At 45.5% G+C, this 15,187-nt stretch overlaps 1 protein-coding gene across 2 annotated transcripts in view; it reads right to left on the bottom strand.

The window, feature by feature from the left end:
• Window positions 1–12,463, bottom strand: part of RBPJ (recombination signal binding protein for immunoglobulin kappa J region) — a 233,547-nt gene extending 221,084 nt beyond the window's left edge. For both annotated transcript variants that reach the window (XM_084971707.1, XM_084971704.1), the window contains exon 1: window positions 12,305–12,463. Coding sequence is in view for 1 of the 2 variants with exons in the window: in XM_084971704.1 (XP_084827830.1) it covers window positions 12,305–12,336 (32 nt within the window). In the remaining variant the exon portion in view is untranslated. The remainder of the gene's footprint in view (window positions 1–12,304) is intronic.
• Between the last annotated feature and the right edge of the window lie 2,724 nt (window positions 12,464–15,187).

Here is a 15,187-nt window from a genome sequence, read left to right as displayed (position 1 = left end):
CACTCAGCATGAGTTCCTCGTGGGTGCTGGCGCTTATATTAGAAGCTGGATTTCGGGGACAGCTGGAATGCTTCCTGGCGGCTCCACCCTGCGGGCTGCACGTGAGGCCCAACCGCAAGACGTGAGGCCAGGCCCCTTTAATCCCACACCAGAGCCTCGGCTTCCAAAACCTGATCCTCCAAAATTTGGACTTATATAACTTATTTGTTTATTTTGAAGCCAGCCCCGTCCAAGTTGAGAACACTTAAGACGCCCTTTTAGAGGAAATTTGGAACCCAGCATTATCATTAACTAAATCAGCAAGCAACGGGTCTGTAAAAAATACCAGGCAGCGCAGTTCTGAGGACTTTTATTGTCATGTTCCTGGTGGAATTACATCGTGGGGTGGTTTCTCTGAAAATCATCCCAAGGCTTTGCTCTCTCTGCCTCTCCCTCTGTCTTGTTCTTGCTCTCATTCTGGCTCTCTGGCTCTCCCTAGGAAAACCATGGCTTGGGTCTAAGCGGTCGGTCGGAGGGTGGTGGCTGCCACTTTCTGCTGTGTAGGAGCCCCTTTCCTTTGGCAAGGGCCCGGGTCATCCTTGTTCTGTGCTCCACCACAGTGGCTCTCCTGCTAGCTTAGTTGGTGGGGCCTCTGGAAGACCTAGTGCTCTCTGTACAACATGGTAAAGCAGAAAACAATACATGACACCTATCGCTGCGTCAGTTTGGATGCCACTTTTTTTTTTTTTTTTTTTTTTTTTCTTTTTACAGCTGCTTCTGCAGCATATGGAAGGTCCCAGGCTAGGGGTCAAATTGGAGCTGCAGCTGCCGGCCTACACCACAGCAACTGCCACACCAATGCCAGATCCAAGCCACATGGGCAACCTACACTGCAGCTCACAGGAACGCTGGATCCTTAACCCACTGATATCAGGGATTAAACCCGCCTCCTCGCCGACCCTGTGTTGGTGTTCTTAGCCTGCTGAGCCACAATGGCAATGCTGGATGCCATTTTATATCAGATTCTAGACCTGAGGGAACAGGTGCCAGGGTCTGCTAAAAATGCATGTGACAGGGATGTTCACTGCTATGCTATTTCTATTAGGGACAACACTGGAAACTCTAAATGTTTAGCAAGAGGAGAATAATTAAATAAACTATGGCCATTTTCAATGCAGCCCTTAGAGAGTCATCAGAACTTCTAAAGATCCTTTGGAGAGTCTTTCACAGTGTTGAGAGAAGTAGCTACAATTTGTTAGGTTAGAAAAGGAGGAAAGCAAGTCACAGATGAAGTAGGAGGCCAGTTACATTTATAATACAGTCAGAGATCCTTAGAAAATACACCACAATTTTAGGACAAGTTATAGCTCTACATGACGAAAGTATGGGTAGTTTTGATTGTTTCTTTATACTTTTCAGCATTTTCTTTTATTTTTTTTTCTCTTTATGAAAAAGGAGCCACACCACAGCCACAGCCACAGCCACAGCAACACTGGACCAAAGCTGCATCTGCGACCTATGCCCGCAGCTAACCACAAGGCTGGATCCTTAGCTCCCTGAGTGAGGCAAGGGATTGAACCCACATCTTCATGAATATTAGTTGGGTTTATAACTTGCTGAGCCACAACGGGAACTCCCACATTTTCTTTCAATACTATTTTTTGGGGGCCCTGACTACCCTCTATCCACCCAAGTCTCCTCCCGTGAGAGGAAAAGGCTGGGCCTTACAAAGAGGAAGGTTTGATGGTGCCCTACGCACAGAGCCACAGCAAGTTTTCTGGAAGTTTGTGGGCACCTAGGAGTGGGTATGCATTCTGTCTGGATTCCTGTCTGAAGATTCATAGACCTTCACATGTTTCAGAAGGAAACAAGGAGTCCCCACTGTGGCTCAGTGGAAACAAACCCAACTCATATCCATGAGGATGAGGGTTCAATCCCTGGCTCCACTCAGTGGGTTAAGGATCTGTCATTGTTGTCACTGTGGTGAAGGCTGGCAGCTGAAGCTTTGATTTGACCCCTAGCCTGGGAACTTCCATATACCGTGAGTGCAGCCCTAAAAAGACAAAAAAAAAAAAAAAAAAAAAAAGGAAAGGAGGCTAAAGGGAAATTTGCAACTCCTGATTGAGCTCCTCTTTGGGTGGGAAAGAGTTCTAGTTGGACATCCTTTCTGTCTTTTACCCCTGAAGGCTCTGCTCCCCCTAAAACAATGTTGATGGAAGTGCAGACATTTTCAAGTTCTGGTGAGGCAGCCTGGTTCAAGCAAGGTGACTGGACAGCACTTGCTGAGTTTCAAAGGCTGTCAGGCCAAGAGAGGCTGGGTTTATTCCTGGGGCCAGCCAATGGCTTCAGTCCCGTGGGTTTCCTCCCTGGGTTAAATGGATGTAACACAACTCGAAGCTTCCCTTGGAACAGTGTCCCATGACCTCATCTACCACTGCCCGTCCACATGTAGGGAAGTGCTCCCTCCAGGCGCTGAAGGGCAGTGTTGAAGGAGAACTGGAGCAGAGGGTGAGGAACAAGTGTTGGGAGCTCCTTCAGGAAAGGAGACGAGTCTTTTAGCTATCAAGCATGGCGGCCATTCAGTTCATTACATCCACCAACCGTTTATTGACTGATTGTCTACCTTTAGAGCCAGGCATCCGAGAATCCCCCAAACTCCTTAGAGAATGCCATGGTTTCCCCCGTTAGCAACCCACCTACCCCTTTCGTAGGAGGCTTGGACCCCTGTGTAGTGTGGAACCAACACTGGTCTTGAAATCCATGGGTCTGGGTGAAATCTCATCACCACTCTGTCACCTGCAAGCACTGCGGCTTCATGCAAGTTGCTGATGTTCTTGAAGCCTCATTTTCCCCGTACTTAAAATAATAAGAATAGGAGTTCCCGTCATGGTGCAGCAGAAACAAATCTGACTAGGAACCATGGGGTTGCAGGTTTGATCCCTGGCCTCGCTCAGTGGGTTAAGGATCCGGCATTGCCATGAGCTGTGGTGTAGGTGGCAGACGCGGCTCGGATCTGGCATTGCTGTGGTTGTGGTGTAGGCTGGCAGCTACAGCTCTGATTGGACCTCTAGCCTGGGAACCTCCATATGTCGCAGGTGCAGCCCTAAAAAGACAAAAGGCAAAAATAATAAGAATAATGCCAGCCTCATGGTGTTGTTTTGAGTAAAGCTGTCTAATTTAGCAAATAGAAATATGGACACCCAGTTAAACTGGAATGTCAGACAGACAAATATTTTTTCAGTGTCATTGTGTCCTAAATATTGCATAGGTTATATTGATTTGTAAAAAATTGTCTTATTTGACATTCCAGGTTTTTTTGTTTGTTTGTTTGTTTTTTTAAGACCATGCCTGCAGCATATGGAAGTTTCTGGGCTAGGGGTTGAGATGGAGCTGCAGCTGCCAGCCTACACCACAGCCACAGCAAGGCTGAATCCAAGCCTTGTCTGTGACCTATACCATAGCTCATGGCAATGCTGGATCCTTAACCCACTGAACGAGGCCAGGGATCAAATCTGCATCCTTGTGGAAACTAGTGGGGTTTATAACCCACTGAGCCACTTCAGGAACTCCCTGATATTCCAGTTTAACTGGGTGTCCTGCACGGTACCTGACAACCCTATTCTGGAGACTGAAATAGAGGGATTGATCTGAAAGCTGCTCCCCGTGGCCCTTGCGTGCTCTTTCCTCTGAAGCTTCCTCTTCCAGGGAGGGGCCCATGACTAACTGCTTGCCTATTGCATGGTGAGGAAATAAAGACTCTGGGACCTGGGCAGTGGGAGGAGGGCAAGGATGCCCAGTTAAAGGAGGGCTTTGGCACCAGAGGAGGAAGAGAGCAGGAAGATGCATAGGCTGGTGTGAGCTAAACCTCTAGCAAACGGTGTCCCTTGGTCCTTGCCCCTTCGACATGCTCAGCTTACTCTCTGCAAGCCTGTCAGTGGAGGTGACACCCCAGGGCCATGAGGAGCCCCAGGGCTGATGACCCAAGGGAAACCCCGTCTGGGCATGACCACTCATAGCCTTCAAAGGGCAAATGATGTGTGAGACAGAGGGACTTTCCTGGAGGTGATTTTTACAAATATGAGGCAGAGGGGACTGGGTGCCCCAGAGACCTTGCTGCAGCATGGGGGAAACCCAGGGAATGAGCTGACATGGGCCTGTCCTCCTGCTCCCATTGTGTCTCCTCTCCACGGCCACCCCACACACCCCAGCCCCCCCGACTTCAGCTCCCCTGGCTCGTGGGGTGCGAATGGACAGGTGGCAGGTCTACTCTTGGCCTTTGCATACATCACACACTGCTCTAGTGCCCCCAGAACCCCAAGGTGTCATTTTCCTCTTCTGATCATCTGAATTCCGGGCGAGGAGCTCAGCTGTCATCAGTTGCAGGGAATTTTTCCACCGGGATTGCAGTCAGGACCAAGAAAGCATGGGCTTGCAGAAGGCATTCTTTCTACTGTTCAGATGTGCTTTCCCTTTAGCTGTGGCATTAGAAAAACGCTCCCTTTACCCAGAGTCCGAGAGGAAAGTTTTGAATTTCATTACAATGAAAAAGAGCAGAAGAGAGGTCATCGCGCTTGCTGCATTTCCTAGGCTCTGTCATGTTTCTCCCCATCCCTCCTTTTAAAATTTAGATAACATTTTACTATTCATCATTCAATGTTAAGAAAAATAAAACAGGAGTTCCCGTTGTGGTGCAGGGAAAATGAATCTGACTAGTATCCGTGAAGACTTGGGTTTGATTACTGGCCTTGCTCAGTGGGTTAAGGATCTGGTATTGCCATAAGCTGTGGTGTAGATAGCAGAGGTGGCTCAGATCCCGCTTTGCTGTGGCTGTGGTGCAGCCTGGCAGCTGCAGCTCCAATTCGACACCTAGCCTGGGAACTTCCATATGCCGCAGGTGTGACCCTAAAAACCAAAAAAAAAAAAAAAAAAAAAAAAAAAAAGAAGAAGAAGAAAAGAAAAAGAAAACAAATTCAAGCCACGCCCAGTGCAAAAAAGAAAAAGAAAAGGGAAAGAAAAATGTAACAGGAGACCTCAGTCTGTTGCTCCAATCTCTACTAAGTATCACTGTCAGCTTGTTACTTTTATTTTGGAAGAAGATGTAACATTCGACTCTTACTTACAAAAGAGTTTTCTTTGACTTTAATTTACTTTCTAAAATTTTTTTATTCACCCTAAGAAAGAATATCTTCAAAATCAAGGGTTTGATGTGCTATATATATTCCCCTTCCAACATGTGAAGATAAACATATGCTATCAAAAATTTGAAATGTTCATCTGTGTATCACAACTCTTTCAGAAACAGCCTGACTTCATGAAGCCAGAGATCCCCATCTATCAGCCAGTTAACAACAGCCAGATTTAGTGAGGCGTTAATTTTGGGATGTGGGTTTTCACGCATGGCTCATTCGTCCTCCCAGGAACTCTATAAAGACGGTGTTTTTATTGGCCCCATTTTACAGATAAGGAAACTGAGACCAAGAGAGGTAAAGTCAAGGTCATGTTACTGGTAAGTGAAAGTCAGATTCAAACTAGAGCCGTCTGAGTTCAGAGTCCATGCAATCACCCTTCTATCTAACCTCTTAGGAAAAAACCACAGGTTTTGATACCACTTCTTGCCAGGAAAAAAGCAGGCAACAGTTCTGTGGAAGAAAGGGTTCATTCAGAATGAAATGGTAAGGGCCTCCTTCTCGTAAATTTTAACACGTTGTTGCTTGCACTTCCCAACTTGCAGAGAGGTTGGATTCCTAAGGTTGATTTAAAAGCAATTTTGCTGTCTCCTTGCCCCGGGTTCCAAGGCGCTTTGTACACACCTCTCCTATTACACTCAGCACGTAGTCCCTTCGTTGCTTACACGTCTCTCCCCACCAGGGCTCCAGGCTACTAGAGGCCAGAGACCTCGCCCTGTACTTCCTTAGCTATTCCCAGCACCCAGCGCAGTGCCCAGTCCACGGAGACCCAAAGTGTACACATATTGTCTTAAATTACAAGTCATTTGTTTGGAACTTAGCACACAGTTCCCCAAAGAAATGCATTACAAATGGGAGTGGAAGCATTATATTTCCCACCAGCCCACAAGAGTTTATTTAACCTTTCTTGAAATCTACCAAGAGTACTAATAAGTTATCTGGAGCCGTGGGTGGGAAAGAGGTAGGTGGGGAAAAGATAGAAATCTTCCTCCTCTTTCCTGGGTCAGACTTAGATGAAATTTCACGTGGGTCAGAGTTCATCTTTCACTCTCTCCAAACTGCTCTTTTTTCTACCTCTCCCACCGACGGCATCCCTGTCTCCAGGCTTATGACTCAGTATCCAGCTGTGATCCTTTGCCCAAGTTCTCCCTGTTCTCTTACCAAATATCCTATTTGACCCCCTCACCAGTCAATATCCCTGTTTTCTGAATGCAGGCGAGTACAGTTGATGTGTTTAGTAGGAAATTCACAGATTAGTAAGAATTCACTCAATTTTTGCAAATCTGTGAATGATACACTCTATTATCCCCCCACCCCCCTCACGCCCTCCTCACTCCCACCCCCCCAGTGCTAGGCACATAATTGTTTAGAACACAGTCTTTACGATTCTGGGATTTGGAGATGGACCCAGACTTGAATTCTGGTTCTTCCTCTAAGTTATGTGGCCTCAGGAAAGGAATTGAACCTCTTCTCTAAGCCTCTCATCTATAAAATGGGAATAACTGCAGTTACAAAGAGAGCTAATATTTTAACAACTCTTACTGTTGTATCACATATCAAGCACTGAGGACTTGAAGGTCACGGATTCACATTATCTTTGTGATAACCCCATGAAGTAGGTGTTTTAGGATGAACTATTATAAAGGAAAGTGATTCTTGAAAGAGATTGCTAATGGTAAATTAATTCCTATTTATTCTCCGCCTTCCTTCTTCCAGAAAAGGCTTTGAGGCAAAATGCTACATTGATAAAATTTCTGGCAGCATGGACGGAAGGGGACAGCCAGTCTGGGGAGGAGATGCTGCTGGAGCTGCTGCCGGATCACCCGTGGCTGAAAATTTATCCTGCAAGTCCGTTCCCTCCCATAGTTCCTGTTTCCACAGCTTCTTCCCTTCCTCTGCCTCTGAATGTGCCGAATCTGCAAGTGGTCCAAGTTTTTTTTTTTTTTTTTTCTATCCCCTTTCTTTTTTAATTTTTTCACACAGCCCATGGCAGCTGCAAGGTGGTGGGGGCCAGGCGGATGGCAGCAGCTGTTTGCATGCATGCGATCTCTGTAGTCTTTCTTTGTGAGTCAGGGGCCGTCTGTATAGATCACAAGCTACCACCTGGCAAGACATTTAGTTCCATCCATGTTGTTTAAATGTTTCCTGGATGATATCATAAATGCAGGAGGATGGGAGGGACTTCAAGATGCTGATTTCTAGCCCCTCACTGCCCTGCCCTGGAACATCCTAGGGTGATTTTGTCCCCCAGCTCAGTAGGCAGCTTGAAATCAGCTCCCTAGTCCTTCCCATCTACGAGATGCAGAGATTTTAAAGCCAGTGGGGTGCCTCTGAACAGAAGCCACAGCGCAGTCATGAAAAACACCGTGCAGAAGCCGAAGGCAGATGCAGGTGGCCGGCTCACCCCCTGGGCCCCCTTGGTGGTGTCCTGGTGATAGAGTGACTTCACTTCTCTAGGTCTCAGTTACCTCTCTGGTCAAACAAGCTGGGTGGGCGGAACTAGCTCTCGTCCCTCTTAAGCTTTAGGACTCGTTGATTCTCTGATAAATGACCCAGGACAGATGGCTGTCGATCCTTTGTGATGCTTTCCGGGGTGGACGGCCCATCATTGTGACCTGGACGACTGTTCAGATGTTTCCTCGTCCCCCGAACTGAGAAATTTCCCTTTATGCTAACTAGAAGTTTCTTATAATTTGAGGGGCTTTTTTTAGAGTTGTTGTTGTTATCAGAACTTCTAAAAATATGGAGAGACTTCTACCCTGCATTCCTATCGTGGTGGTCTCCGTTATGCATAGAGTAATGTGTCTGTTTTTAACCTTAATGCTTAGTTTTCAAAGACTTAATAGCAACGAAATTCTACTTTTATATGAAATTTATATTTAAAAGCTATTTCACATACATCATTTCATTTGAACCTCAACCTAAAAATGAGGGGAATTATATTCATACTTCCAAGCGAAGAGATTCAGAATAACCTGACATTCCTTCAACAATAATTTATCTTTTTGTTTTGTTTTGTTTTTAAATGATTTATATTTTTTCCCTTATAGTTGGTTGACAGTGTTCTGTCAATTTTCTACTGTACAGCAAAGTGACCCAGTCACACATACATGTACACATTCTTTTTCTCACACTACCCTCCATCATGGCTCCATCATAAGTGACTAGACAATAATTTATCTTAAAGTTACTAAGTGAAAGATTCAGGACCCAAACCCAGGTCTTTACACAGAGTCTAGTGCTCAGGCCATATTCATTATTAATTTAATATAATATTAATTTAATAAGTATTAATATAAACCAGCACCACCAGCCAATACATCAGCTTCCTCTGCTTGGGTTTCTACTGCGTCCTGAGTACCTTACCAGGCGCTTTGCATACAATGTCTGCAGTCCTTGAAAAAACAATGCAATGGAAGTATCATCTCACTTAGTTTAGAACAGAAAAAAAGGCAGTTTGGAGAGACTAAGCATTAAGTAATTGCCTACTGGCTAATGTCCACTGAAAGCAAAATTCAAAACCAAGCCCATCCTTCCAGCAGTGCTGCCTTTCACTTAAACACGCATCGCCTAAAAACGAGACCCAATATAGTTTAATCTTTAGGATTTTTTAGACCACATGAATTATGGCTCCATGAAAGTAGAGTTCACAGAAATGATTGGCTGATTGACTCCCATTCGGCCTCTGGAATCTCACTCAGTTGCCCTTAATTTTTCCTGTTGTGCCTCACCCTGCTTCTTGGTCTTTTTTTTCTAGATCCCCACCCCCTGCTTTTTCAAAAATATTTCTTGTTGCCTTTTTTCTGGATCTTGTTTAAATGTCCCTACTTTAATTTGACGAAGTTGGCATTGAAAGTGAGCATGGTATTCTTCGTTAGAACTTGGATGATGGCCAGCAGAGGAATGGGATTTTAGCTTTGCCTCCTCCTTCCCAAATGCCAGGTTATACATCCCAAGATCATTTAAAGTTTCTTCATAATCTATTTTCCTGATGATTTTGCCTGGCTAATCCTTGCCCATTTTGTATCTGCCTAACTCATTGCCTTTTTTTTTTTTTTTTGCTTTTCGCTTTTTGCTTTTTAGGACCGCACCCACGGCATAGGGAGGTTCCCAGGCTGAGGGTCCACTCGGAGCTGTAGCCACCAGCCTACGCCACAGCCACAGCAACGCTGGATGCTAGCTGCGTCTGCAACCTACAACACAGCTCACAGCCATGACAGATCCTTAACGAACTGAGCGAGGCTGGGGACTGAACCTGCATCCTCGTGGATACTAGTCAGATTTGTTAACCACTGAGCCGTGACGGGAATGCCTCATTGCCTACTCTTAAATACTGCAACTTCATCTATGAAATGGGGACAGTGTGTACAGTGTGGGGAATATAGTCAATAATTATGTAATATTCTTGTATGGTGACAAATGATACTTACACTTACGGTGATCATTTTGAAATGCACAGAAACACTGAATCACTATGTTCTGTAACAGGAACTAAGGTGGTGTTATAGGTCAATTACACTTCAAACGCTTTCAGAACAAACAAACGAACTCATAAAAAAAAACAAAAGAGATCCGATTTGTGGTTACTAAAGGTGAGGAGTGGGGGGCGGAGAATTGGGCCAAGGCTGTCAAAAAGTGAAAACTTCCAGTTATAAGAGAAATCAGTACTAGGGATGTAATAGACAACACGACAAACGTGATGAACACGCACTCCTCTACGTTCTACATGAAAGCTGTTAAGAGAGTGAATCCTAAGAGTTCTCATCACAAGGAAACCCTTTTTTCTTTTCTTTTTTTTTTTTTTGGCTTTTTAGGGCCGCACCTGCAGCATTTGGAGGTTCCCAGGCTAGGGGTCAAATCAGAGCTGCAGCTGCCAGCCACAGCCACAGCCACGCCAGATCCCAGCCACGTCTATGACCTATACCACAGTTCATGGCAACGCTGGATCCTCAGCCCACTGAGTGAGGCCAGGGATTGAACATGCGTCCTGGATGCTAGTCAGATTCATTTCCACTGAGCCACCACGGGAACTCCGAAAACACTTTTTTTCTATTTCTTTAATGTTGCATCTGTGTGAGATGATGTATAATCACTAAACTTATCATGGTCATCATTTCATGATGTATGTGAGTCAAATCATTATGCCGCACCCCCTACACTCATACAGTGCTGTCTATCACATAGCAATAAAACTGTAAGAAAAAACAAAAGAATGGGGAATCACGATTTCTGTCCTGTCTACATTTCAGAGATTTGATGACATTCAATCAATGGGTAGGGAAAGAACTTGGAAAAGGATAAAGAAACATGGGCACAGATAATACAGTATATTCTGATTTTGAAAACCTTGAAGTATAGAAATGTAGCTAAATAATCAGCATTGTTCAGTGAGGTGAAGATTTGGATGTGCTAGATTTATGTTTTAATATTATTTTTCTTTTTATGGCTGCACCTGAAGCATATGAAAGTTTCCCGGGCTAGGGGTCGAATTGGAGCTGCAGCTGCCAGCCAATGCCACAGCCACTGCAATGCCAGATCTGAGCGGCATTTGTGACCTATGCCACAGCTTGCAGCAACGCCAGATCCCTAACCCACTGAGTGAGGCCAGGGATCGAACCCGCATCCTCATGGACACAATGTCAGGTTCTTAACCTGCTGAGCCACAACAGGAACTCCCTCTATTTATTAAGTAGTTAATGTAATATATACTCATTATATAAAATAATTTAATGTGACATTAATTACTCTTAAAAGGACTTTACAGGCATAACTAGAGTAACGTCCTTTCTAGAACGCACACTGACATGGTTAAGAGCTGCTTAAACTTGGGATTGATGCCCTTCTGTGCTTCTCCCCACATCTCCCAGGTTTTCTGCATGTACACTTTTGGCTGCTCTCCTACAAACCCCACATTGGGTATTGCCAAGTGCCCTGTGTTAGCCTTCTCTTGCAGAAGTCCCCAGAGTTTCCAGTACAAGGAAGCATTTTACAAAGTTAACTCTTTCTGTGCAGCCCCACAAGGATAATGACCTCCTGACATCCATTGACTGAGAACCTACTCGATGACAACGGGACATAACAAATTCATGGAATCTTTTAAATGGATTTATGGTTTATCAATTACAACTGCATCCAAATGCTTTTGGAAAATACACAGACTTGTTTAAGACAAAATTCTACGAGGCATGTATATGAACGCTCAGGAAATATTTGTCCAATAAATGCACAGAGAAGAAGAGAATGACAATGTGCAGGCAATGCTCATGGCATCTGTGGATTTGCGACCCTTTTGTCAAAACTCGATCCCTACCCCCTGCCCTGAGGGCCAGAGCTCAGATCTTGGAAACCTCTTGAATGGCTTCCCAAATACCCAGTATACAATAGGCACTCAATAGTTGTGTGCTGAATGTATGTATAGATAAATGCTACTCATCTCTGTCTCTTGCTTTGGCTGCACCCGCAGCATGCAGAAGTTCCTGGGACAGGGATTGAACCCAAGCCACAGCAGTGAGTGTCGGATTCCTGGCCTGCTGTGCCACCAGGGAACTCCCAAGTCTCTTAACTAGATTACAGTTTTGAGGATAGCAAGTACTTTGTAGGCCCTTCTGCATCCCCAGCAGAACCCAACACTGTACTGAGGGAAAGCCGCCTGCTTGCAAATTAAAAAGGAACTTGACTAATATCATCTACCAACAGATGCATTTCTGGAGGACCTTATTAAAAAAGGAAATATCTTTAAACTACCCAGATGGGGTAGAGAGGCTTTGATTTCAGAAAACTCCGTGTGTTTCTCTGAAAGGGTATGTGAAAGAGAGTACGGAGTTAGAAAAGCATGAGGAGAAGGGGAAGGGCCTACAAAGCAGTGCTGTTGGCTCAAAGGCAGGGAGAGCATCTAGTCAGTGGCACAGAAGCCTCATCCTTTGAACCCTGTCTCTGCTGAGAAACCTACGGTCTCATCAGAGAGGAGACTATGGGAACAGAACACTCTGAACTGGAGTGGAGTCTGAACTGGCAGTCCATCACGTCTTGAAATGGCAGTGGCAAAAAGCAATTTCCTTATTCATAAATCATGAATGAAAGCCTATTAAATATTTTTATGGGCAATGTGACATCGAGAATTCATCAGCGGACTCACTCACCTCAACAAAGCTGGGTAGAGCAGTCCAATCATCTTGAAGGGAAACTCTTAACACCGGTTCCTCTTGGGGGCTCGAGTGTCATCAAACACTGCCAAGACAGCCTGGTGCACCCTGAATCTGATGCCCACTTCACCTTGCAGCAAAGGAAGTGAAAGTGTCAAAATGAGGAGAGGAAATTCAACATTCTCTCTAAGGGGAAAAATGCAGACACAAGCTTTTTTTTTTTTTTCCCCTCCTTGGGTGGGGTGGAGGGTTCGGAAGTGCTTTGATTTTAGAGGATATCTGTAAAGGCAAACAAGAAATAATCTTCCCTATTTCTTGTTTTTCTTGGGCTTATCCTGAAATCCGAGGCCTGAGTTTTGCATAAGAGCAGCCTGCAAAACAAATTATCAAAGGGTAAGAGGAGAGAAATGATGGTACAGCTGCTTGAGGCGAATTTGATTTTCTTTCCTGTTTTAGGGCTGCCTCAATATTCCTGACCTCAGTATTTCTGTTGAATCGAAATCGCTGGGTGAACTGGATTCCCCCAATCCTAGACAGAGCCTTAACCACAGACTTGTCAGATGTCACGAATTGTAAAACGTCAGCCACACGGAACATGTGACTAATTGAAGAACATGTGACTGAATTAGCAGTGTGATTTTCGTTAAGACATTTGGCCTCTCTGGTCCTCTTAAGTAACATCATGTAGACCGTGGACCAATTGGCCTTGTCATAGCGTGACCAACTTGTCCCAGGCTTTGTCAGCTTTAGTATGGAAAGTCCCATGTCCCTGGAAACCCCTGATGCAGGTAGACTGGGCCGGTGGTTACCCTGGGCTGCTGGGACTCCTGCTATGTTTCAGAGTACACGGAGAGTCAACCCCTTGGGCCTTGAGCAGCTCCATCCTGCAGCCCTCACTCCATCTTATCAGTGGGAATGGATTGTAGTGTGTCAGACACGGAATAGTTATTTTTGCCCTTTCATCTTTCCTCATTACCTCCTTCCTTATTGGCAGGGTCCTGATTTTATTCTTTGGTGCATCTACTGAGTGGCCATGTGTCCAGAAAAAAGGTGACTCTAACTTCAATTTTCCAAGATGGGGTGGATCTTGATTTATCTAAGCCAAGCATGCAATTCTAGTTTCCTTGCCAGAGCCTGAGTTAGCGGGATAACGTGATATGCATGGCTACGGTATTACCAGCTGTTAAAGCATCGACATGCTCTGTAATGATTGGTAGAGAGATGTTGCCCAAGTGCCTGGCTCCTGCCCAGGGTTTCTGTGCTAAACTTCCCCCATTCGGCTACTAAAGGGTTAATGTCCAGCAACACTGGGGGCTTCCTGGACCCTGGCTCCAAGTGTCCTGTTTTGTTGGTTCAGTGCCCTTTCCTTTGTGTGTATTTATTTTGCAGAATGTCTTGCCTATGTGTGACCTAATTCTGAGGACAGGTGGCAGCAGTAAACAGCTCTTTCATTCACTTTCCTGAGGACATTGGTCCCAGTAGCTGCTACCAGGGTCCAAGGTCATGGTGTAGTCTCAGGGCTGGTGTTCACAGCAGCAGATACGGTGGTTCCGGGCCAGCCCAGTTCTAGAGTGTGATTCTGGGCACAGCCTCTAAACCTTGCAGTGCCCTGGTTTTTCAGGGGATACAACTTTTAAATCAGTTTCTTTTCTGCTCAAATAGCTTTGCCAGTTAGGTTTCATATGTGCCTCACCACCCAAAACTTAGGAATGTAAAATAATAACCATTTATCTAGCTGTGGGCCATCCATCTGGGCTTGGCTCAGCTGGGCTCCCCTGTGGCTCTGCGGGCAGCTGCTGGGTTGGCTAGAACTGGCTGATCTGGAGTGACCTCGGCTGGGATGAGTGACCTCAGTTTCTACTGCATGTGACCTGTCATCCTCCAGCAGATGACTCTTTCAGGGACTTGCTCACACAGAGTGGCGGTGGCCTTCTGAGGGGAAGAAAGTGGACAGCGGCAAGGGCCCCCAAGCCCAGAACTGGCAGTCACCTCTGCTCTATTGCATCGATCAAAGCAGGTCACAATCCCAGACTGGGCTCAAGGGTTGGAGACACAGTCTCTGCTTCTTGGGAGTGAGCGTAGGTACAGGGAGAGTAGCAGCTGAGACACTTTGCCCATCACCACAATCATCCAGAACTTGCACTTGGTGCTCTAAGGGGCACACATGGTGGAAGATCAGGGAAAAGGAGGCAGAAGGAGTCCCCTTTATCCTCAGTAGACTCAGGAACACTGGGGGAACCAGGGTGGGTCTATCTACACCACCTCAATTCTGGGAGCAAAGGCCTGGCTTAAGGGAGAGGCACGTGAGAGAGGCTATGAAATGCTGCCAGGCTCTACTTTGATTTCCTCAAGTTTTTGCAAGTAAATCAATTTGGGGACCATGAGAAACTGCTATTTTTTTTTTTTTTTTTTTTTTTTTTGCTATTTATTCTCTTCTTTTTTTGTCCTTTTAAGCTTATACCTGTGGCATATGGAAGTTCCCAGGGTAGGAGCTGAATCAGAGCTGCAGCTGCCAGCCTATGCTACAGCCATGGCAATGCTGGATCCGAGCCACATCTGCGACCCAGTCCACAGCTCAGAGCAATGCCAGATCCTTAACCCACTGAGTGAGGCCAGGGATTGAACCCCATCCTCATGAATACTAGTCACGTTCTTAATTCACTGATCCTCTATGGGAACACTGCTATTTATTTTCTTTCTGTGTTTTGGTGATAGGACCCTCTGAGTTTTGGCCTAACACCTGGGTGCCTAACCAGAGGCTGCATCTCTTAGCTTCACTTACATTTGTGTCCACATGGCTGAGTCCAGGCCAGTGGGACGTATGCACACATGATGCGTGTAGCTTCCATGTTATCTCCTTCAAGAGAAAACCTCTTGCCC

This window comes from Sus scrofa, chromosome 8 (genome assembly GCF_054392235.1).
Source record: "Sus scrofa isolate SSC_HxYL_T2T_F1_AM1 chromosome 8, Sscrofa_HxYL_maternal_Yorkshire_Landrace_v2.0, whole genome shotgun sequence".
Lineage (NCBI taxonomy): Eukaryota > Metazoa > Chordata > Mammalia > Artiodactyla > Suidae > Sus > Sus scrofa.
The sequence above is the reverse complement of the archived record's forward strand: the minus strand, read 5'-3'. Positions and strand labels throughout refer to the sequence as shown.